Below are 25,059 nucleotides of genomic sequence, written 5' to 3'. Positions count from 1 at the left end.
CTGTCTCCTTGAAGTCTGGAGCAGGAAGCCCGTCACTCTAGGGAAGGCATGAAGAGCAGCAGTAAATACTGCACATTGACGTAGTGCATGCATGTCTCGGCACGGCCAGGAAATTTCACAGGACGTCTACTCGTCCCATGTACAAAGCCCATTGTTCAAGGCAGACACCACAAAAGCAGCAACGGTAACATGGAGGGTCCCACTGGTGCCTGCAGCATCCCATCGATGTCACAGCGGCACCCAAATTCCTTTGGTTTAGGGCAGAACGGTCTGTGACGGCAGCAGCACTCCTGGGTGGCCGTACCTGCTCAGGATCATCAGGGCCTGCCCATCGTCTTTGCTGTTGCACAGATCCACGGCATTGGCTTCCAGGATGGCCAAGCCCAGCTGGAAAATGGCTTTGATCCCATCATAGAAGAAGCAGTCCACAACATTGACAGCACTTTCCAGGGGCATGATGCTAAGGAAAAGGGTAAGGAACCACGAAAGGGAGATGGAAGCTAAGGTTGTCAGATCCTTCATATGTTCAGCCAGCTCCGGAAGTTGCTCTTTTATTAGCTCTTCGAACACCGACTGGTCTACCTGAGCACCTGAAAGCCATAAAGAAACAGTATTAGCCAGGACTGACACAGGCAAATATATTCTTTAAAGCTAATGAATGCTATCAATCAACTATTAACCACAGGATTGTCTTAAAATTTCAATTGTCAAGATATGCACACACCTACAATGAAAAATTCCATTATCTTCCTGCTCTGATTTCAGCCCCAACCCTTACGTCCATAATTCTTACAACTTTCTGCAAAAAGACCGCGTTGATTCTCTTAAGTGCCTTCAGGGTGCAATGAAACAGTAATAGCAGCAGCTGTTGTTTTCATCTAAAAGAGCACATAATAATTAATGCTAGCAAAAGCAATCTTAAAGCCTTTCACTGTTTGACTTGGGATCTATGCAATGAAAATAAGACAGTACTATTTCCATCCTGTGTATGCACTCAAGCAAGTGGGCAGTAGAGCTTTCATTCTAAGAAAATAGAAGATAAAAATCCAGATATGGCTGCACACACTAAGCAGGAAGAAAAATATTTACACAAAAATCTCTGTGCATATATAAATATATACTTACACGCACATGTATACGTATTTTAAGAACAAAAGATTTCTGCAATGCCCAGATATAAGCTTTCCTAACTGTCCCAACCAGTCTTTCCAAAAGGAGCAGATTTGGGCTCTGTTTCAGCTACCAGCTCAGTCCTGCTTTGTCAGCAGCTACAGCAGAATCAAGTTCATATCACTGAAGTGGTCTATGTCTACAAGCCAGACCTGCCACATCAGGGGCTTTAACCAAAGTCACCAGAAGTTAAAAATGTTCCTGAATACAAAATGCAGTTAGCTTTTCAATTATTTTGTCTTTCAAGTTATTTCATTTCCTTGTCATAGTCTCATATTCTGCTAATATTAGGAGACAAGTTTAATTGCTATGAAATTCCTGAGACATATATACCCTTAGCACTCAAAACTTCTGTTGTCCAAAAGCAGAAAAAAACCTGGACAACTTGTGGCAGAGAGCCAGCATCTTTTGGCTTTGCATCCAAATCGTTAAAAAACACCCAGCCTTGACAGTTCTCTGTCTTAGAACTGTTCACATCAAGCCACAAAGAGTATCTGCTGGTGGCTGAACAAACATTACAGCGCCACAGATCAAAAATAAATGCTCGGAGACATATAAAGAACTTCTGAGAAACACATCAAGCGTGGTGCTTTGCTTTGAAGAAACGGCCTTCTCACAGCAGATGGTCATAAATAAAAGGGTAAAGAAAGCAGAGGAGAAAACAGACTGGGGTTACTCAACAGAGGGTAGGTTCTTGTTTGTTTGTTTGTTTATCACGCTTAATACAAACAATTTACTAGCCATAGCTAACATAGACTGAAAAAACAGACCCAAGTTCAGGGGTATTTGAAGGAAGCCAGAGACAGACAGGCAGACACATATGAAAAGATCATTCCAGGCTCTGAGGCAGCATGGGAGAGACTGCCAAAAGCAGAGGTTTAGAAGAAATGGGTGCTGCCACCCAGATCTTTTGCAGCAGATCTTATTATGATGAACTTTTGACACTGTAGTGAAGTCAAAAAGTCAAGCATGTGTATTCAAAGTGACTATTATGCCCACCTTACTCATAGGCTCCTAGAAATCATGGTATCTGAGCCACTGAACCTCTAATGTATGAAACCATAAAGAGGTAGAAAAATACCAGAGTATCCGTTTAAAAAATGGTGACCCAAGACAGAAACTAAATTACATCTCCAAGACTGAAAATGCAAATCAGAAAAATGAAGTGAGGTTTTCGCTGTTTCAGGAATTATAATCATAGAATCATTTTGGTTGAAAAAGACCTTTAAGATCATCAAGTCCAACCGTTAACCTAACACTGGCAAATCCACTACTAAACCATGTCCCTAATAACCTCATCTATGTATCTTTTAAACACCTCCAGGGATGGTGACTCAACCACTTCCCTGGGCAGCCTGTTCCAATGCCTGACAACCCTTTCCGGGAAGAATTTTTTTTCCTAATATTCAATCTAAACCTTTCCTGGTGCAACTTGAGGCCATTTCCCCTTGTCCTGTCGCTTGTTATTTGGGAGAAGAGACCAACACCCTCCAAATGATGACAGTCTATCAGATAAAGTGGGGTGAGATGGCCTGTCTGTTTATGGAGAGGATGGGAAAGTCACAGTAACGTGAGAATAGGATACACATGACCCTTGTCACCACTCTTGACCCAAGTATGACTTGTTTCTATCTTGCAGCTATCTGCTTATAATTTCCTCAATGCATTGCAGAAGGGAGAAGGATGCAGAAGAGAAGGAGAAGAGACTGAGTGCCAGCCCTGCCTGCAGGCTTTTCCCATTTGCAAGCAGTGAAATGATGTAAAAGCTTGTTAAAAGGCAGAGTGGTCACAGCTGGCAAGGCTGGTAGAGGGATGTGGTCATGTGATTAAAGTAAAAAGGTCGAGTAGGACTGAATTGCCTAAGTTTTGAAAGCAAAAATTAAAAATTTTTTTTAATGTTCTGAATATCATAAAGGAAAGGCCCAAGAGAAGATGGAGCTAAGAAGGCCTGGAATACCCAAGGTCATTAATTCAGTAGCTGTTTTGACTGTAGAGTTTACTGGCTGACACTGAAGAGGAAAAGCACAGTGACGGGTACCAAGGTCAGAGATCATCAAAGTTACAGGGAGATCAAAACCTGGACAGCAGTGTTGGCAGTGTGGACAAAGAGGAAGAGTTGGGTGTTGGAAGTATTATGCAGGAAGAAACAATACAAAGTTTAGACAAGACCTGGTTGTGAATAAAAAAAAAGGAGGTCAGCTGGAATGTGAAGCCAAGAACACTAACTCAAGCAACAGGAACCAGAGGAGGGGCAGGGTGGACAAGATCGGCAGCACCAATTTGGCCACAAAAAGGTCTGGGGTAAAACAAAGCTGCAGAAGTAACTGCTCAGTGAAGCATCCATGCTGCAAAACTAAAGTGCTGCCATTTGACTACGGGGAGTAAGGGCACTTCTAAGCTGAAGCCCTTGGCTCTCTGCACGGCAGTGAGCCAGGGCAGTACCCCTCATGGTACTACTTGCCCGTGGTACTGCTCCCCTGGGTACAAAGGACAGGAAAACAGAGAGACAGGACAACCAAGACTATCAGCACTTAATATAGGCTGTAGCCATGGCGGATGACGGGCAAGAAAGAAACCCAAACGTATAACTCAAGACAGTGACATGGCGGTCTATGTGGGACCATTTAAGTTTATTTGGGTGTGAAGAATGCTGCTTAAGAGCAATAACCCACTAAGCACCAAAGTTATCAGTCACTCAAAGCAGGCCTCTAGGCTGATGATATCTGGAAATGTACAAGGACATATAAGGCTGTGTTTCTTTTTTAATCAAGGAAGGAGACACACAAATGTGGAGTAAGTCATTGAGATGGCAGCTTAAAGTCACGTTTGGAGACAAGAACCAAAGTTCTGACAAGTGAGACAGTTACAGTGCCCAATCCATTAGCTGAAAATACCAACAGCATTGAAAGCACCACAAAACATCCTAAGCATCCAGCTAACTTCAGAATAAATCTGCTTTAATTTAGCCTACCTGCTAGTTCAGTGACAAGATAGTAACTGTGGAGCAGCACAGTGTCAGGAGGGAGGTGTGACAATCCCACCCTCCAAGCAAAAGACTGGGAATCTCCTCTGACATCTCCTCCGGCTCCCCAAGCAGCACAAGAAGAGCCCACACCATTTCTGCCTCCCAGAACCACTATCACCAGGGATCTCCAGCTGTCTCCACCTCCTCACAAGTGTCCCTGATCCCTCCCTTTGGTACAGTGATGGTTTAACAGCAGACACTATAGCTAAAGAGCAAGGTTAGCATTGAAGAGGACACAGCTATCAAATATTTCTGTGAGAGGAAGTGACTGCAAAGGAAAAATACCCTTTCTTGTATGCATACCTGCAATTACTGCACCAAGCAGCTCAGCCCCTCTCTTTCTGTGCATTAGGCACGTTTTTGCACAACAGACTTAAAAATAGTTGCATTGCAAAGAACAAGAGACGTAGTGCATTCAGTACAAGGGACTGGCTTATTTCTTAATGTTGCATCTCACATGGAGAGGGTTTTGTATCAGCCCTCATTACAACGGGTCAGTTTAGACACAAGCCCGTAATTGCTCCAGGCAATGCAGACATGTCATATCAGGAATAGCTACCATAGCAGATCTTTCCTAGGTCCATCTCAAACAGCTCAGGTCTCTAATAATGAACACTCCTAACCAAGACACACAAGCTCTTCTATTTTTACCTAACAGGCAAAAGTGTCACCGCCTTCTGACCAACAGGAAGAAAAAAATGTAAAAGCTGAGCATATATTTATAGTCCTTGCAGTTCAAACCCTTCAAACCTGTTACAACAGGACAAGGGGTGATGGTTTTAAACTAAAGGAGGGGAGACTCAGGCCAGACATAAGGAAGAAATTTTTTACAACGGGAGTGGTGAAACACTGGCCCAGGTTGCACAGAGAGGTGGGAGATGCCTCATCCCTGAAGACATTCCAGGCCAGCCTGGACAGGGCTCTGAGCAACCTGATCTAGTTGCAGATGTCCCTGCTCATTGCAAGGGGCTTGGACTAGATGACCTTTGAAGGTCCCTTCCAAACCAAACTATTCTATGATCCTATGAAAACAATACCAACTCCAGCTGGAACATCAGCAGCCACCACTGCTATCCCTGCTCATCGCCGAAGTTGACAGACCACCTCACCCGTGAGGAGGGACCTGAGAGCACCTTACTCACCCCAGTGCCATTTGGCTGCCCCTTCCCAGTTAGCAAGAAGAGGAGCACAAGCTCACCTATCACTCGGTGGTTGAAATAATCCGGCAGCATTCGCTCACACACGGCGACCAGCAGCCAAAAGGCTTCTTCCTCTTTGGCATACAAGAGCAACACCGAGGTCAAAATATTCATAGACTTACAAGGGCAAAGAAGAAAATGGCATTTTTTAGTGACAGCAAATCCTACTGACAAAAGCTAAATTATGTCTATTTTTAAAGAAAGTAGCTTAACATGATGTAAACAACTAAAAAAAATAGCAAGAATAACAGACGCTGAATACATAATTGCAACCCAAAGGCATAACAAGTTTTTCAAGCTTACGTATACTGCTTTTCCTAAGAGCAATAGGAAACAACAGAGAAAAGCACAGTACTGGATCTGCCCAGGTACAAAGTAGGTAACTGATAATGCAAGATGTTTTGGGGCTGCGTTCCCCCTCTCCCTGTATTTGTATTTCAAAAGAAGACAAGGGATCTGGAACCAGTCTCACGTTAATCAGAATTCAGGGAGCTGCACAGAAGGTAAAGTTTAGCTGGCCAGCTGGGTAAAGTACTTCACAATTTGTCATCAGTTTTGGCAGAAAGGAGAACTCTCGTTCATTAAACCTCTGTCTCAGTGCTCTACATGAACCTCATCTGTGCAGGCCAGTTTACTTCACACCATCTCCAAGTATTGGGTGAGAAATGTACTTTCACACAAACAGAGCATCAGAAACAGTTTTTCCCCTCTTTAAATGCAATTTGCAACATGCTGAGGGAAGACTTTTGTTAAGCCAGAGTACCAGCCTATGCACTTTTTTTCCAGAGTAAGTTACATTTAGTATCTAAAATTATGTATTTTTCTTAAATAAAAATACATTATTTATCGAAACGACCATTAAAACCACTCCCAAGAGAACGATAAAACTGAGAGAGCCAAAAGAGGGGAAAAAAGCAGCGACCGTTACCCCGCTGGGAGTTTCTCACCTGGCAGTATCCTATTTTGGGGTTCCTGTGGGCATACGCCGTAAGCACCCTTCTCAGGGCGGCGATCCCCGTCTCGCTCTGGAAAGCAGGGTGTTCGGGCAGCGAGCGGTGGAGGTCACGCTCAATCTCCTCCGTCACCATACAGGACTTGCCCATTGACGCCTCCACCAAGTGCACGTAGTAACCGGGATGCGAGGTGAGATCCGTCACAGCATCTAAAGGCAGCAGAAAGAGAGAAAGATGAATCATAGAATCATGGAATGGTTTGGGTTGGAAGGGACCTTCAAAGGTTATCTAGTCCAACCCCTGGCAATGAGCAGGGACATCTTCAACTAGACCAGGTTGCTCAATGGATTAGGATGATGCTGAACTTAAATGTTGTGGGTAGTACTGCTCGAAAGGATGTAAGCAAGATGGTTTTCCCCACGGTCTCTGAATTTGGTGAAATCTACAGACCTAGAAAAAATAAAGTCCTGGTAGAGTAAGTGTCTCGAAAACAAGTATCAGCAAAGCGTATATGATGCAGCACCATTCAAAACTCCTTAATACTGACATTGAGCAGAAAACTTCCCCAGCAGAAAGTAGTACTGGAAGAAATGTACTCAGCATTGCTCATGCCCTCCAAGGAGGGTAAACTCCACGTGAAGGAACAGTTTTACAAATGTTTGAACATGTCATATACTGGATTAAGGACTAAACTTGAGATCATATTGTAGGCAAATTCTGGCTCTGCCAGATCTGTGGATGAAATGAGTTGTTTTTTCCATCTCCAGTTTCTATTACCCCTGCCAACATTCAACAAGAAGTAGGAGCAGGACTGCTGACTTGAAGATGTCATTATTTTGCAATAATTTGATTTGTCTAGGGTTAAATCTAATTGCTGCTTGAAGACAAACATTATTTTATGAAAACATGACATTAATTTAAAATTACACAGATGAAGCAGATGTTATTTCGATTCTTCTGCATGTCATTGTCATATTAGCCAGAGATAAAATTTTTACAGATCTACCTAGGTACTTTCTTGCACTTACTAGTTCAGTAGCTGATCATCTCTCTTCTATAAGAACTATCATAAGCTCCACATAAATGATATTTAATTGTCCTCTTGCCTAACTGTTTTGCCATATTCACAATCAGATGATGCCTACAGCCAACATTTCTAAGTGTGCCCACCTGAGAAGAGCAGCCAGAGTTTGCCTCTTAAGGATTCAGGGATTCCCATAGCAACAAGTTTCCTGATCTTCTCTGTGCGAAACATGCACACGGTTCTGCCATACTCTACAAAATGGTCATCCCACAGACTCTCTTTGATTTGCTCTCTAGACTGGGAACAAGAAGATATCTTTTAAAAGAACGAATCATGTACATCTGAGAATTGGTAAAGAGAAACATTTTACATATCAGAAATTCTGCAAGGTATGTCCATTACCAATGGATATGGAAAGTCTGCTCTAAGGACTACGGATTTCCTCATTTTGCACATACAATTAACCACACAGGGAAGAGCAGAACTGATCAGACAGGGAGAAAAATTACAAACACTGATGAGAAAGAAATGGGGGAGAAGGGACAAAAAAAAAAATCCAAGCCAAGAGAAATGACACTACCCCATATATAACTCCTGTAGCCAATACAGAGTTCATTTTACTAAAAATGAGTATCTGTTTGAATGCCACCCCCGTTTTTTTTAAGAGGAAAGAACCTTCTTACAACTTTTCCCAAATTTGACATACCTTTCCAAAATCAAGGCCCACTGTTCCTGACTGATGGAAATCCGATCTTAGTCCTTCTGCATTGAGCAAATAACTGTTTTCCTTTCCACATTCACTTCTCTCCTTGCTTTGTGAAGCCTCTGTTCCCAGACACGCAGGCTCACAGTCCCTCAGCACACTTGTGGGTCCAAAGGCAGGAGTGTTCTGTAATGCAGAATCCAAGTGGTAATGACTGAGAAGAGGCCAAGAACTACATCCTCAACTGTCTTAAAGACACAGAGCTGGGTTAGCTTTTGTCTTTTCCATCAAAATGTTTCACACTTTTGAGGGGGAAAGGCTTTACACAAGACTTTATTCAAATTATCACTGGCTGGTATGTCAGATAAAGGGTTGTTACTTTACAACATAAGTTGTTAGTAAATTCTTAGTGTCCCTGATGACAAGCTACCAAACAATCTTCTACTTTGGTTAGGATTTGATAAACAAAATTAGAGAACAATTTAGGTTGAAGGGGACCATCTTTTTCAATCCCCTGCTCAAAGCAGGGCCCCTCAGACCAGGTTGCTGTGGGCTGTGTCTAGTTGAGTAGCTCCAAGGAAGGGGAGTCTGCAGCCAATGGACCAATATATTGACACAGTGAATTCAAAATTTTAAAAAAACCCTTAAGTTTGGTACCTGATTCTTATTTTGCAAGTTGTTACAGTGCACTGGGTTGCTGGAGTTTACTTGTTTTAGCCTCTGGAGCAGGTTCTCCACCAAAGTATCTCGGTCCTTCAGCTCAATGAACTGAAAGGCCGTCTTGCTCCTTATGCTAACGATGATGGGATTGGGGAGAAGGCTTGTGTCCTCCATCTTCTCTATACTGATTACCTTTTCCAGAAACATTACAGAAAACATATTATGCACCACATCCACAGAAACATCTTCAAATATTCTACATGTACCAAAATGTACAAACATGACATTCATTTACACACACCCTTTAAACATGGTTATTCATATCGACTTTCCTTGATCAGACACACCCCGTTGCCCAAAGTTTATGGTGTCTTTAGAAGCTCAAACCAGGCACCAAAAAGTATCTCAGCTGCCTTTTTTTTTTTTTTAATGACTTTGCCACCCACTTCAGGTGAGCAGACTGAGAGGAAAGGTAAGAGATCGATGATAAAAACAAGATTTAGAAAAGGATCAATTTGATGAAATTCTGGGGAGTGGAGGAGGAAATTTACTTTCACACTGCTGAGGACAGGGGAAAACAGTTGTGTTTTTGTTTCTGATTTAGTATACAACACTGTTCCCTTATTGTTTTCTGTTTCTGTAACAGTGGAAGATAAGTTTCTACAGTTAGGATAGTTCAATGTTACTCTTAGTCAAGGATAAAAGGAAAGGTATAATTAAAACATCATAATAGCCTTGTATCCACGGCAGATCAGGCAGGTGTTTGCTGACAGCTTCCTTCTCCTCATCTACTCCCACCACCTTCCCATGCATCCTGCATTCCATTTAAATAAGTCTCTGATTTCATGGAAATATGGCAGCTTGTCACTGCCTCCAGAATGTCCCATTTTTCTCTCTGCCCAACAAGTTTGCAAAGTCTCCACAGGTTTGCTAGAGTTCATCTGTGGAGGGAGAGCTTCAACACTTCTAAGTGTTGACCCCAGCCAAGGATGCTTTTATAGTGCTAGAAGGGTCCAAGCTGAAGTCTCCATCAACATCAAGCTGGACGTCTGCGTTTGTGCAGCTGGGAGGGGGACACTGACCGAGTCTTGGACCGAGCAGACTCTACCTTCGTAGTGCTGTGTCCCGCTGAATTACCTGTCCATACTTCACTCTGAGGATCAAGCTGAGTTACCCATACGTATTTTTAGGAGCTTATGCCCTAATGAGTCCCAGAATGAGCTCCACAACAATTCTGTAGGCACGACATACACAAGCATCCTACTCGTTTTCATCAAACGATAGTTTGCAGATTAAGTCAACAGTGGATGCTTACGGCACAGAAAGGCAGATAAGAGACCTGAAATGAAACAAACAACTCTACCTCTCTAAGTGGGATGATAACATTGCAGCAGCCGTTCTCTTTGCTGGCAAAACAGATATAGCTGTCTGAAGTATACATCCTTCCCGCCGTGTGACAGCGACTAAACGGTGTCCAGAGAGAACAGTCTACAACTTCATGCAGCTTCTCCTTCCTGGGCAATCTGAAGAAGGCCCGAAAGAATTCATTCTGCGCTCTGGCTTCAAGATCCCTTAAGAGAAAGCAGTGAGATCAAACCACAAGATCCCAAAAGGACATCCAGTGAAAGGTTCATTTTCTTGTTAGTCTCACCAAGAGTGAGGAATACAGAGTAAAAGCACCGTGCACAGCAATCTTTGCTGCCTATGTGAACACATGGATTAAAGACTGGCTTTGAAATACAATAAAGAATCACTAGCAACACTTGCTTGTTTAATAAGGTCAAAAGCAACTACTGCAGGAACTAGGAAAGGAAAGGATATTAATTTAAATCAACTGGTTTGTTGTGGGTTTTTTTTAATTATTATTTAGCCACGTGTTTTCTGTGGCTGCTGTACCACTTTCCAGCCTGAAAGAGTTACAGTTTTCAATGCCCAGGAGATAACTAAATCTTTCATCTGATGAACATACACCAAGCAATGGGAGATCAGCTTTATGTTCCTTGATTCCCTTCCCAGTAGCATTACCAACATCACCTCAGGGATTTGCACCTGCAACCAAAAGTAACACATTTATTCAGTGAGCACGTCTGAAGTGGTCAGTAATAGAAGAGTTAATGACGGTGGCATTTACATCATCACGTCCTTTGACTTGCAGAGGTATCAGCCTTTGAGAGAGCCCTCAGAACAGTGGCAAAATGCAGAACAGTCTCAGGTCACCTACAGACTCGGTTGGGAATAACAGCACCAGATACATTCAGTTTGGGGATTTTTTTTATACTTGGCTTTGGGGATTTTTTTTTTCTTTTCTCCTCCTCTTTAATGAAGAAGTCTGTAGCAATTTCAAGAGCTATGCAATTACATTATAAACAGGCCATGGCTATTAGCTCATCACCAGCAGTTCCAGAACCATTAGGGCTTAAATCCATCATTTTCTTTACTATAAGTAAATTTTTCCAAACATGATTCACCTTAGGGAAAAAAAAAATAGCTTGACTTTGTTCCATTGAAAGAATTTAATGCGTGGGCCGAAGCATAACAGGGAGTGGTACCTTGGTGCTCTAAGTCCCCCTCTTCACTCCTTCCTTCACCCTCCTCTTCCGCAGACACCCTCCCCCAGCCCTGCTGTTCATAAATAAGTTGAGACAGATGAAGCTGCTGCTTCAGTAAGTAAATCAATTGGGGGGAGGGAGGTTATTTCAGTTTCATTTGTAGAGAAAATTAAAGCCACATGAAACAGGGAGGAAGACAATCGAGAACAAACCGAGACCTGAGAAGGGAGGATCTGTATCTGCAACCAACAGAAAAGACAGAACGCACTCGACCAGCGTTGGGCTGCTGTTTCCTTCTCAAGCATTATCTTCCTTAATAAGATTATCCAAGGAAAACAGACAAATTGTCTCCTGTTTTGTTCGTTTTTGGTTTTGTTTTGTTTTTTTCACAAAGAACAAAGAGAAAGCCTCTTTGTGAAGGAAGGCAAAAAGGTTGCTCCCGAGTTAAAATTCCACAGCGAGAGCAACTCTGATAAGTGCCCGCAGAGATCTGCTATTGTGACAAAGCTGGATCAGGATATGCCTTCCTAGTTAACTCAGCACTAAAATATTTTCCATTTCTGCACAGCACAGATGAATGCTGCTGATAGCATCTGCAGTCGGGTCCGGGTAGAGCTGTGCTCTCCTGCTATTGTGCTGAGAAGGTAAGACCCTCCCTGGATCTACTCAGTTGTTAGAATTTCTTTACCTTTACGTGAAAAGAGGCATCATATAGAACAGTGGGACCTCTGTTGAGGCATAGATTATTTGTTATTTAAGAGCTGACTGTTTCTAATGCTCAAAAATCTGCGGTTTTCAGGATTTTGCGCCATCTCTTTGGCCTGCAGGCTCCAGGTGTGGGGCCTATTCAGACAAGAAGCCACACGTTTTTAAGCTGAAGAATGACATTTCCCGTATCTGAAAACTACGTAAATTCACCGAGCACTGCGTCCAGCCCCCTCACTCCATTCCAGGGAAAGGCTGCCAACCCCAACATCCCTGGAACTGCCTGTCTCCTGTGACTCATGGGTCACACAGGGCCACCATGCAGACCTCCCCACAGCCAGGGCTGCCCTGGGGACCAGTCCCAAAACAGGGGCCAGACTGCTGGTGGGAGGGATCCCGGAAAGAAAAATGGTAGCACAAGGATGAAATGCTGTCAGCACCTACCACTGTGGGCTCAAGCAAGAGGTTTTATTAGAAAGTGGCACACCGTGAAAATATTTCCTGTCAGGGAAGCAAATGCTAGGGCTTAAAGCAATTGCTTCCCTTCATAAATACAGCCAAACAATATTAGAGCTCGTTAAAAAAACCCAAACCCTGTAACTCAAAAAAAAAAAAAACCACAAACAAAATTAGCTCCTAAAACAAGACAGACAATCTTTTAAACATGATACAACAAAGATGCAGTGACTGGTCCACATCGCCAGGACCCACAGCTTCCATTTTGAGTTTCACAAAACCTCCACTGCCAAACAGAAACACAAACTTTCTACCTGCAGCCCAATGTGTTTGAAATTTTCTCCTCTAACTTAACAATTTCCATGGTGGTTTGGTTTTTAAGCAAATGCAGCGTACTGAGCTCTACCTAAGAAAAAGAAGGAATCGTATTGTTATGTAAAAATAATGTTTATTGAGTATTTACACGCGCATCGGAAGAACAAAAGGCGAGAAGATGCAATTGCCTTGTTCCTTACTTTTCAGAAAACTCAGCAATTCTTTCTAAGCGCAGTTCCCGACTTGCATGTTTCGGGATCCTGGACCATCTCCAACTCCAGCACTTCAAAGTGAACGGCAAGTCTCAACTGCGATAACTCCTTGTGCGTGACCCCTACGTTACCTTCCAAGAATTTTAAATTAAAGGAAATAACACACAAAACTAACAGAATGCCTAAAAGAATCAGGACACTAAAATGTGTGTCCTCGCCACCAAATATTTTTCTCTGCTTTAAAACTAACAGAACTTGGCAAAATTTTAGCTCTGCTGAGTCACTTGCTGCCTAACATCTAAACAGACTAGTTGACCTCTTGCTTTTAGAGATGGATTAAAAGACTCTTCTTGCTCTTCAGAGTCCACAGTTATAGATTTTGGAAATAACACATCCAACAATATATATCTTGCTTATTGGAAGAACTGTTGAATTTGCACAGCAAGAAAGGCTTCTCGTAAGCAAGCTAGAAGAAGTTATTTGAGAAGAGCCAACAAAGACTTGTCCAGACACATGTAAACTGAACATCGTTCCCTTACGTAGCAGGAACACTGGACTTGTAGATGGAGGAGATGCAATGGATATTTTTAGCCAAACTTCATGTGAGTCTTGATATTGCCTCATTTGGAACTAATAAAACTGGATCAAAGGGAAAAACTGTTGTACCAAGGTAGCTGAAAAAGGGTACCCCAAAAAGCAGCTCTCAAAGGCTCCTCAGTAAAATGGAAGGCTGTATTGAGAGGACCTCCTTGGGGGTATGTCCTGGACTAGCTTCTGTTCAACCTCTTCATCAGCCATCTGCATGATGGATCAGAGATTGTCATTATTAAACCCTACAAGGGATCATGAGCCAAACATCAGCCAAGAGCTTCAGGCTCACAGGAGAAAGAGGAGCACCACGCTGGGCTGCAGAAGCTGCACCAAGATGGAGCACAGCAGTGTCGGAGCTGCCGTAGAGATCGTCATACTGTTCCTGCCCTGGTCAGCACCGGCAAAGCATCACGGGTGATCCTGTATCTCACCACCCCAGGTCTACCACAGATGTCCAGAGAATAGCAGCCAGAAGGCCTAAAATCAGGGCTGGTAAGAAAAACTTGGCTGAACTAGGGCAGTGGAGGAGAGGAGATGCATACAAGTCTCCAAATACACAAACAGTTGCTCTAGAGAAAGAACATCTGATCTCTTCAATAGGACTGGGCAGGACAAGAAGTAACAGACTTAAAAAACAGCACATAAGATTCAAATTAGACTTCAGAAAGACTTTCCAATGACAGGTCAGTGCAGTACCGGTATGGATCCTGATATTTCCATTACTGGAAACCCTTAAAGCATGTTAGGCAATCATCTGTCATGAGTGACTATAAACAGAGATAATCCCAAACCCTGCCTTTCACCAAGCAGATGAAAAAAAAAGAAGGTTCTTTCTAGTCACATCCTCCTTGTAGCTGCAGGTTTAAGGCATTCTTGGATTCCCTCTCTGAAGGAATTAATGTGGGCTGAAACAGCATTTATGATTCAAGATACTTCAAACCATTTCTTTCCAGCTTAGATCAGCATTAAAAACCTTCTTTATCTTTGTATGAAGCAAAACCACCCTCATTGGCAAGTCACAGTTAGAAATAAAGAAAATAAACTGAGGTGGTTAGAGCTTGTAGAAACATATCATAAGTTTGAAACTTTACTGACACGGGCACTAAAGCTTTTGAATTGTGGGTTCTGCTCTGGCCAATTTCCTCATTACGTTTGAGGAATGCAACGGATGTTCTTGCATCCTGAAAGAGATGGAAACAAGAAGCACAAGAAACCTATACCAGAAATTCTAGCTACCTTCTTATTAAAAATGAAAACCAGCTGCCCTATGTTCCAGCACAGTTGTATGGCACATGAAAATATCCGTAAGAAATGGCATTTGCTTTCTTTTGCTCTTTACGGCAATTAACTTAATTGCCATTAGTTCCTTCATAATCCACAGTTCCAAGCCTTATCCTCTCATTAAGCAGCACAGGAACTTATACATTAACTTGTTTGACTCTGGCCATAACACAATTTGTGTCACAGACTGAGGGACTAATCCTGCAGCCTCTCTGAGTCCCGTCCCTCCACTGCTCAGCAGAATGACCCCCTAAAAGCCTCAGCAACAGCAGCAAAGGTTTCTGGTTTTCAGAATGGAGAATACACAGATCATGATGACATTAAGAATGCATTTTTTTTTAAATAAAGATACTGAGATGAGCTTCTTGCAAAAGAAAGCCTAACAAACAAAAGGAATCTGCAGCAACTTAAGTAATGTGATACAGCTGGAACAGTTTTAATGATGTGTGGATTGTTGCTTTCATTTTGACGCGCTACTATTTGCCTCCAAATCATGCACAGGAATTAGCAAAGACAATTATTAACTAAAAAATGTTGAGAGAAAAACAGTTGTTCTTGTAGTACTACAAAGGCTTCAGGAAAAAAAGCAGGAACAAAAACTTCACACACCAAAAAAACTCAGCCCCCAAAACATGTTAGCACTAAAAACCAGTTTATCCACTATTTAAACTACAGTCTTGCTTAATCATGTTACATCAAAGTGGCTGTTGAAGTGTGACAAAGGGCACCAGAAACAGCAACTTATCCAACCACTACTTAATTTGTGAAAAGGAAATTGGATTTGGGCATCTTCCATGTCCTCCTTTCTGCCATCTCAAGTTCAAGCACATCAGTATCAGCAAAGGTTAGAGAACATCTTGCCAAGGAACTATCCAGTAAATATATTTTTATCCTTACTTCTCCACTGCCCACCCTCTCTTTCTTTGTTTTGGTTGGGTTTGGTTTTTTTTAGGTTGGAGGGAAGGCAAGGAAAAAAAACTGTTTGAGTGCGTGGGATGGTTTCTGTTGCTTGTTTGCTAACAGACATACCACTTTTCAAAAATGCCCCAAGGTACATACAGGTTGATACCCTGAGAACCTCTTTATTACAGCATATTGCTAAGCTTACACTTCTCTTTGCAACTGTAATTTTAGTTTCTTTGTAGTTTTCCATTCAGTTAGTGCCCCTGGTTCAAAGACTTTTGGGAAGTGACAATGATGAGTTAAAAAAACAAAAAAAAAATCAGTAGACGCTGAAAATAACTCCCCCCAGTTTTTTGTTACATCTCCTCTGGATTTACTTTCCTTGCTTTGCGCATCTAACTTTTCAGTGCAAAAGCAGGAGTAGGGTGGAATGGTAAAGCAAAGAAGGGGCTTAGATACAACCTATATCTCAAAGCCACATCCTACATTAGTCAAAGTACATATCCTACATTTCTTGGGCTAAAGGCCTACAATGTTAAAAGTATCCAGTTGCACACATATTGTAAAAAGAACAGTAGCTCTTCTGTTTAAAGGGACCCTGGCTATAGAAAAAAAAAAACCAAAAAAGCCTGCAAAGATGTTTGTGACTGCTCACCGCTGGTCACCTCCAATGAAGTCCTTGATGGAATCCTGGTGTCAGTGATTTTCCTTATTGTGTGTACATATGAAATTGCAGAGAAAGTGCATTTTTTTGTTTTAAACGCCATTATGAAGCTTTGCAGAAGCATTTAGCCAAGATGTATACCCCAAATCACTGCAAAAATGCCCCTTGGAAACAACAGAACGGCTACTGGACACCTCTCTGTTTTTTGGGAAATGATACCACATGTGCCTTATGTCTTGGCCAGGAAGCAACACCTGGGTAATTCCCTTCATAGCTCTGGCCAAGGGAGAGGATCGAAGAGCAGGGAAGGGGATGAGCACTCCACACACACCCCACTCAGAAGAGAAGTATTTTAAACCAGCACCTTAACCCTGATGTCTCAGCCAAATTCCAGTTTGGCCTATTCCACCCTGCCCACCTAAAATTCCTCTGGGCAGTTTCCCTTCCCCTTTCCCACAGCAGCAAATAAAACACAAAAGCTGTGTGTTGTGCTACCAGCAGAGAAATAGTTATCAACCTTCTCGCTGAGAGCCCAATGCATTTCTGTAGTGGGAGAGGAATGCAGAGATGCATTTTGGGGACGTTTAGGGTAGAGCTGACAATAGCATATTAATCTGCTGCAACTGCCTGTGGGTTTTTTAAGTCCTATAACTACTTGCTAAGTCAGCTATAGCAACCGCGCTAGTGGGAAACTCCACATTTCAGATACGACCAAAAGCAATAATTCTACAGAATTGACGGTACTGGGAAAGCCCACACGTTGCCAAAATTACAAACAAAATAATGTTGTTTTTCAGAGAAGACTGAAAATATGCCTTGCTGCAATCTACTTTTCTACAGGGAATGGTAGTTTTAAACCAAGCAAACAAAAAAACACAGTCATGTTTAAGGGAAGAATATAAAATGGAAAAAAGTATCTTGCACACAAGTCAAAATGTACCTATTTGACACACCATAATACATTACAAAATCTCTTTTGCGCCCAGTCAAGTAAACCTTTGAAATCTTACCCAGCTGACAAAGTAAAGCACGAAGCCACTGCCGCACCTCTGCTCACACGAGGGAGAACAATTTAAGCTTTTTACCTCTTGGTAATCTGAGTGGGATCCTGTAGGCCTGGATCCAGCTCAAAGATCTCATTATCCAGTAGCCTTCGGAGAGTCACATCTGCCAGTTGCTCCATGATCCTGAAAGCCTCGGCAATGTTGAGGAACGTGGAGAAGTCGCGCTCTTTATTGGGGGTGGTGACGCGGACCGTGTCAGTCATGAAGACGTTGGAGGTTCTTTCCAGCTTCTGGACCTCAACCCAAGGAATGACAAGTTTCACTGCAATCGGAGAAAAAAAGCAAAAGCAGGTTGGAAACTCTGCTTACATTTTTCACATTTGGGAAATAAGCAAATTCGGAATGAACCACAAATAACCGAAGAGGAGAGAGACCCATTTTTAGAGATAAAGACTAAGCAAAAGCTGAAACCCTTTTATTACTCTACGTTCATTCTCCCCCCTACCACAAAAGACTGCCTTTTTCAGAATCTTCCCCTCAAAATTTTACTTATTTTCTTAAGAACTGCTGAATTGTGGAGTTCTGCCTTTGCAAAACACCTGCCATAAGCTGTGCTCCCAGCTCCTTTACAAGCCATTTCTGCAGCCGGCTTCATTACTACCAGAGTAAATAGTTCAATTTGAGAAGAGAAAGAAAACAGGGAAATGCTTTGTAATCTCCCAGAAATAAAACTATAGGCAGGTGGAAACCAAATTACATGCACAGTATGTCAACTTTTAAAATAAAGCTAACTTCCGTACAAAAGGAAGCTTTTGCATATGGACATTTTTATAAAGTTTAAGTGTTATTATAAACAGAGAGTTAAAAAAAAAGAAAGCTGCACAGGCATTGGGATCTTCCCATCTTGGTTACTTTTTACTTAAAAGGCGCACAGGCAAATCTTGCTCTAAACATTAGCTGTAAGTCAGAGGTGTCTATAGGAAAGAAAAAAATACAGGAAACTCTTCCCTGTACTTAAACACTGCTGAATCACATAAATGCAAATGGTAAACCGAATAAGCTTATTTTAGATAACCACTGCAGGATGTTACTTGCCTCTCCTGTATGAATCTCTGGGTAGAAATTAGGCTGGAAAGGACTTTTAAAATAGATTAAATTTCTATTTAACAGCTGCTGGAAGCTTCCCAAGATTCTCTGTGCCAATAACATCAAAGCTACACCCCACAACATCCCTAGCCGGTCTCCTGATGCCAATAAAGCTATAAAAAGGCAGTAATAACAAACATTGTCATATATACAAGACACTTATCCGCGATCACTAATTACCTACGGAGCTACCCTCAGCAAGTCCTCTGCAGTACATGAACCACAGCTGTCAAGATTATTTGCAGATAACATTTTTTTCTTACTTAAATAAAGCACAGCTGCGTCAACACGCACAAACGGCTGCGAATGGTTGTAAAATCATCTGTACGGGCACAGCCAAGGGACGAAAGATTAAACAGCAATAGCACTATTGTTCATGCAGGTTGGAACCACATGGGCTCTATAGCGCTGGTTGCAGAAACCGCCCAGCAGACTGTAAGGGACCCAAACTACCGATGAAAGGTCCGAAGTCTTCAAAGTTTTAGAAAAACAGAAGTTTAATTAAAAATGCGAAGAAACCTTGGCACGCCCTTTCAAGAAATCCGACGTTCTAAGCCTCTGAAATCCTGCAAATGCTTTAAGGATTAGATAAAAGGGGACTTGTCCGGGAAAAAATGTTCCACGGAGTTTATGCTCCCATAAGCCGTAGCTTAATTTTACGAGAAGCTGAAAACAGGTTCCAACATTGCATTCCAAGTCATTTCAACATCAAATAAAACAAGGGGAAGGGGACGGACTTGCCAGAAGCAGAACACTTAACGCTTTGCTTATAAAGAGATTTCAGTCTACAATTTGGGGGGATTTTTTTATAGAGTTAAAAGACATTTAAGAACTATTTTTATTGCAACTCATATTTTGAGGGTTTTTTTGTTGTTGTTTGTTTTGGTTTGGTTTTTTCCCCGATGCTGTACCAAAGAATGCAATATATGTGATTTCTTAGCAACATTTTCAAGACCAGATTTAACCATATTTGTGATTGCTACCTGAAAAAAAAGACAATCACTTGTTCTACATATAATCAGCATCAGCTTCTCAAATAATAACAACCAGAACTATATTAAATCTGGATTATTCAATGTAATACAAGTATTACACAAATGTGTCAAAATACTAGCTTTGAAATAGAAGCGATCTGCCTTATCAGAATCGCATTTCAATACATTATGTTTCCCACTGAGCTACGGAAGTCTGTTTAACCAGACGAAAATTCAGCTTTTTATTTCATGTTTCCATGCAAATGCATTGGAACACAAAGGCAATTCGACCAACTATAACACTGAATGAACATGGTCAAAATTAGAAGTTGCAAACATGTAGTCATCTGTGGGGCTTTTGTACTTTCATAATGAATTATTATTAAAAGAGATTAGAAGCGATTTCTTCTTAAATAATACAGCATGATGTTGTACTTCCAGTATCATTTAATGATCTGTTGTATTGCATAAACAAATTTTTTTTAACAATATAAAGAGTTTTTCTCTCTCCCTCCTCCTTCCCCCTTTATCTATCATTAATAAGTAACTTTTTTGTTTTGTGTGCTTTGGCAGACTGGAGATATCAGATTTAATAAGAGAAAGCTTGTGATGATAGCAATAAGAAATGACTGACAAAGGGTATTAATTGATATCAAACAGAAAACAAAAAGATTAAACAAGAACTTGGATATCTAGTATGTATCAACAGACTCCATTATAGTCTTCTCAGCAAAACTCAACTTTTGTTTTTATAATGAATAACAAACTTACCAGCATTTTAAATCTAACTCTGCCACCTTCTACAGATATGACAAAACAATTGGTCTGAAATAATATATGGGAAAAAAAAGGATCTCTTACTCTAAGCATGTCTTTGTATGTTTTAGGTCTAAGAAATTACCAATTACTATCTTTCTTATCTTTACATTAACATATTTCATTTTTAAACCCACAGTTTCATTTGACTAGCCATCTTAATGTTAAATCCAGACAGTAAATGGTAAAGTTTTCCTAATTCTGGCAACAGACAATTCTTGCTGTATTTATAGCGTTATAGGTTTACATTACTGCGCTTGCTGAAGTTCCAGCAGGATAAACAGGACTTAAAATGTTATCAGTTCATGCACAATGTTATTAAACAGAGAAACACTACAGAGTTTAAATGGCTACATTTATTTTTACTGTCTAATGTCTATTACACTAATTTTTTACCTTCTAATATCTATTCTGACAGGCTTTTCACCATCACACGACCCTTTCTCTGCAGAGGAACACCATGACCAAAGTCTTACAACTCACTGAACCATCTGAAGGTGCATAAACCCCAGGACACACTTCTTGTGACCTCCCTGCACCGCTATTCAGAAACACAAAGAAATTCCTAAATTGCTGTTGTTTCCCCTTTAAACCTATGAATTTTCACCTGGTTCACCAGAGCACGGCCCCTGTTATGTTTCCTGGGCTATTTTCAGGCAGGCAGCTGGGCCCTGGCACCCCCGGCCCCACCAGCCCTTACCCTGCTGCCCAGCAGCCATCACCCTGCACCCTGTCTGTGGGGAGGGACCTGTTTTTTGGCACTAAAAGCCTCAATTTCAGAATCTGCAGGAGGTGTGTTACATTTTAAGGCTACTTCACCACAGCACAAATAAGAACCAGATAGCAGCTGTGTCTACACACTCTTATACCCTCATTTTTATTAGCGAATTAATACTAAAATATAAAGGATGAAACTAATACTAAATTAAACAGCATGTTTCACCTGAGCAACAAAAAAACTCAGAAACTAAACTGCAGAGGCGAATTAGGCTTTTCATAAAAACTCCAGCTATTCATGCTTTTAAAGCCAGTTGTATTTATATCTCTTCCTGGCATTAGATTTCTTACACATTTACACTTACATTCTTTGCCCAGGAAGAAGGAATAAAAACAGAGATGATTGATGCTCAAATAAAGCCAGCCTTGCCGAGGAACTTTTCCTTTCCAACAGCAACAGGAATAATAGGTGATCAGCTTCTCGGCTTCAGGAAAATTAAATCTGGATTCAAACTTCACCAGGGCTTCTCGAAACTTCTCGGGCTCTTCCTCCTGCTCGGCGAGCTTGCTGCTTGTTTCCTCTGCAATCAGCGCCTGAGTCCGTAACGAAATAATACATCAGGATAAAGCTATGGCATTCGCACTCAAGCAAGTTGCTACAAGCTACCCATCCAAATTTTAATAACACAACCTTTTCTCACAAAGAAATCCAAGGTAATTTGCAATTTTCACAAATGGAGAAATTTCGGTGGTGTTCACATCTCTCACACATTTTGAATGCTTTCAAACCAAAACTTCTGGGAGCTTTTTTAAAATTGTTTTTTCAATGAGTCAGGTAAAACCATATACTTACAGTTTCACTACTGCCTACGATTGCTGTTATTTGGGGCATGCAGAGCAAAGTTAGAGTAACAATTGTGTATGCTGACCAGTACTATTTTCCTATGCAGAGGCGACGCAGTAAGACACCTCATTAACTTGTAACATGCTTCGAACCACTAAAAACATGGTTTCAAGAACATCTATGTAAATATAATTAAGTGTTGAGAATTTTAATAGCGGTGTTATGACAAAAGAGGTAAGTACATATTGTACCATTCAGACAAACAATCTGTATGTTACAGTACCTGGTATAATTTGCAGTTACCAAGCAGTCCTAATATGACACAAATCTACAGTAGAGGCGAGGGTCCAAAACATGGACTTAACATTAACTAATAAAGCCTGAAGAATTTTAAATATGTGCTATGCTAGGTAACAGGCTGCCACAGCGTTATCAAGAGAGATTAAGTTTATTAGAGCATTTCAGTACACTTAAACAAAGTTGTTTTTTTGAGAAAGTAGGATAAAAACTAAGATTAACAAGGTGATCTTTTGCCTCTCTGTTCCCTTCTTCCCCAACTTCAGGGCCCACAGAGATCAGAGCAGCAGTGTTGGAATTCAGCAAAAACATTATGTTCCCACAAATTTTCCAGACCAAAGAGGGGAACACAGGGGGAAGAGCACCTCACTAAAACTCTCAGCAAGGAAAAGCGTGCAGCAGGACCTGAGGTAAAGCCGTCACCAGCAGACTTGCTCCCCCGCCAGCCACCACCAAGCTCCTCTTGGAGCGTGTATTTTACTATAAGGACGCCAAGCTTTTCAAGTTTTACCACAGATGCCGTTATTATTTTAAATCTGGTCTTCTTCAGTCACCGAGTTCCCTAACTTTCAAAATTCTTCTGCCTTCCAAAAGGATGCTCGTTTCTGCAACCCCCACAGCCAGCCAGAAGCTTCATTGCCGTGCCCGGCCAAGACCCCCACGTCCTGTAAAGCCACCAGTAGTTTCCGTGCTGGATCCTCATGACACAGGTGACGTTGCACAAGGGCCCATCCCCTGTCCCTGTGCTGCAGGGACTGTGTTGCCGCCTGCACGGATGTGTTGCCTGCAGATTCAGGCACTGTGGCTGTCACCTGATGACACCTCTGAGCCCCATCAAGAGGTACAGGAGTATGTACGAGTAACTGATGGGTTAAAGCTAGGAAAAACATGGAAGACAGAAGGAGAAACATAGTAAGGAGGAAAAGCTGAAATACAGGAAGGGAAGGTATTTAACATCATGTTTTGGGAGGTGAAGGAACTGAAAGCAGATGCTAAAGAAAGCTCAGCTGCATGTCACAGCGAAGAGAAGAACAGCGAAGCTGGAAAGGGATGGGGGGCTAATGATTGCATCTGATACTTTGATTTTGAGATGCTTCCAAGGAAATGCCAGTGGAGATGCACAGATGGTGGCCACATCAGATGCAAGTGCCACACAGAAGACTGATACATCATCCTCTACCTCTAACCACCTATACCCATGGAACAGGTATTTTCACCCTCCATCAGGTCAGGGTGAATCTGGCTTACAAGTCATGGCATGGGTAAGACTATTTGTGAGGTATCTACTGAACAGGGAGGTGCTGCTGCTCACCACGAAGCCACAGCCGGCACCACTACACCAATGGCAATACACAACCAAAAGAAGATTTAAGAATCCTTGCTCTACAAGAAGCCTCTACCTGTGTAGTCCATGTACAAAAATGCAATTGCATAAATACTTCCCAGCTTCTTACAAGTCAGTGTGAAAATAGATCGGTGACCCCACTGATACACAGAAGTGTAGAAATCATACACGAACATGAGAAGCGAGCAGATTTTGTGACGAGCTGAAGCCACAATGAACACCATAGATACGTCAGCACACTTCACCAAAAAATAATGTTTAGGTCAACAAAACCAAATACGAATTACAACAGCTTTCTGGCATTGTTTCTAATAAACCACATGTAATTGCAAGGGTGAAAGTAAGACATTTTACTTACCTTCACTTTCCCTTTGACAAAACTAACAATATCTTCTTTATTGTCAAACACAGACAAAGTATGGAGCAAGTTTTGTTCCAGCCATTCCCAGTGCTGGTTTATCTCCTCTACAGTGGCACCTAGAAAAGTAAAAAAGCAGTGTATTGAAACTCATCCTATGAAACAAAATTGAAAGGAAGAAAAAAAGTTTAAAAATGCAGTGTTTCATAAATTCATTATGAGAAACTGAACTCTCAACCTCAAAATTCTTAATAGCAAAGAGGTCAAAAAGGTCTAATTCATAACAGTATAGTTAGAGAAAAACATAAGCCTCATTGTTTTAGAGATTTAGTTTTAGTGCTTTTAGTTTTATCTTCTCAAACACTCTCAGCCAGCAAATGCTGCATTAGAAGTCAAAGCAGAAAAACCAGCAAAACTTCATTCTGAGCTGCTACACTGTAGCTTATTCTGACATGCTGTTCCTTAAGCGGCCACTGAAAACCTTTTATTTACATCCTGTTCTCAAAAGCCCTGATCCTCCTTTCTCCGTCCTTCAGTATGTACATGCATATGCACACACCCCCCACACACATGCACACACCCCCCACAAACATGCACACACTTTAAGAGGAATTTACATGTTCATAACTGGCATCATGTTTGACCAGTTCTCTGTAATAATTCAAGTACCTAAAAATAAAGTACTTCGCTTGAGCAACGCCTAAAATGTCTACAAGAGCACTTTTCTGCAGTTCGGGGAAGAAATAGAGTGAACAGAAAATCTTGGTCAAATAAAGACTTCCAAATCTTTAGGGTTTTCTTAAGGACTTATTTAAGGGTTTTGCTGTTGTTGTTTTAAATATAACGTGTTCACACTAACTCCAGAAATAATACTTCAGTCACAACCTATTTGCTTTGGCTGTTTCTGCTTTAAACTGAAATGTCACTTTATTGCACAATGACAGAAAAATCAGAGCAAGGCGAGCAACATACAGGGCACTTAGCAGGAAATCTGGCCCCTAAAGCTCTTTCTGATCAGTGATTAAATGTTATAGGTAAAAAAGTAAAGGCGGCAGAAGTTGCTTTTTCTAATGTTTTGCTAGTGGAAGAAAGGAGAGAAGTACTTGGATGTCAGAGACATAGGAATCACAGATGAATATAATTATAAC

General features: G+C 41.5%; 1 protein-coding gene and 1 long non-coding RNA gene across 3 annotated transcripts in view; one reads left to right on the top strand and one right to left on the bottom strand.

Moving 5' to 3' along the window:
• The window catches only part of TBC1D8 (TBC1 domain family member 8), a 49,667-nt gene that overhangs the window by 7,565 nt on the left and 17,043 nt on the right, over window positions 1–25,059 (bottom strand). For both annotated transcript variants that reach the window (XM_065829500.2, XM_065829501.2), the window contains exons 3-12: window positions 23,912–24,030; window positions 21,433–21,661; window positions 17,496–17,736; window positions 10,098–10,305; window positions 8,732–8,926; window positions 8,078–8,260; window positions 7,518–7,668; window positions 6,342–6,556; window positions 5,394–5,511; window positions 305–590 (exon numbers count right to left, since the gene is read on the bottom strand). In XM_065829500.2, the coding sequence (XP_065685572.2) occupies window positions 305–590; window positions 5,394–5,511; window positions 6,342–6,556; window positions 7,518–7,668; window positions 8,078–8,260; window positions 8,732–8,926; window positions 10,098–10,305; window positions 17,496–17,736; window positions 21,433–21,661; window positions 23,912–24,030 (1,945 nt within the window). The remainder of the gene's footprint in view (window positions 1–304; window positions 591–5,393; window positions 5,512–6,341; window positions 6,557–7,517; window positions 7,669–8,077; window positions 8,261–8,731; window positions 8,927–10,097; window positions 10,306–17,495; window positions 17,737–21,432; window positions 21,662–23,911; window positions 24,031–25,059) is intronic.
• Window positions 10,268–24,852, top strand: LOC139827870 (uncharacterized). Its single transcript, XR_011738971.1, has 3 exons — window positions 10,268–11,927; window positions 20,769–21,781; window positions 22,475–24,852. It is a non-coding gene; the product is annotated as an uncharacterized lncRNA (long non-coding RNA).

This window comes from Patagioenas fasciata, chromosome 1, assembly GCF_037038585.1.
Source record: "Patagioenas fasciata isolate bPatFas1 chromosome 1, bPatFas1.hap1, whole genome shotgun sequence".
Lineage (NCBI taxonomy): Eukaryota > Metazoa > Chordata > Aves > Columbiformes > Columbidae > Patagioenas > Patagioenas fasciata.
Note: the sequence above shows the minus strand (reverse complement) of the source record. Positions and strands in the feature narration are given on the sequence as shown.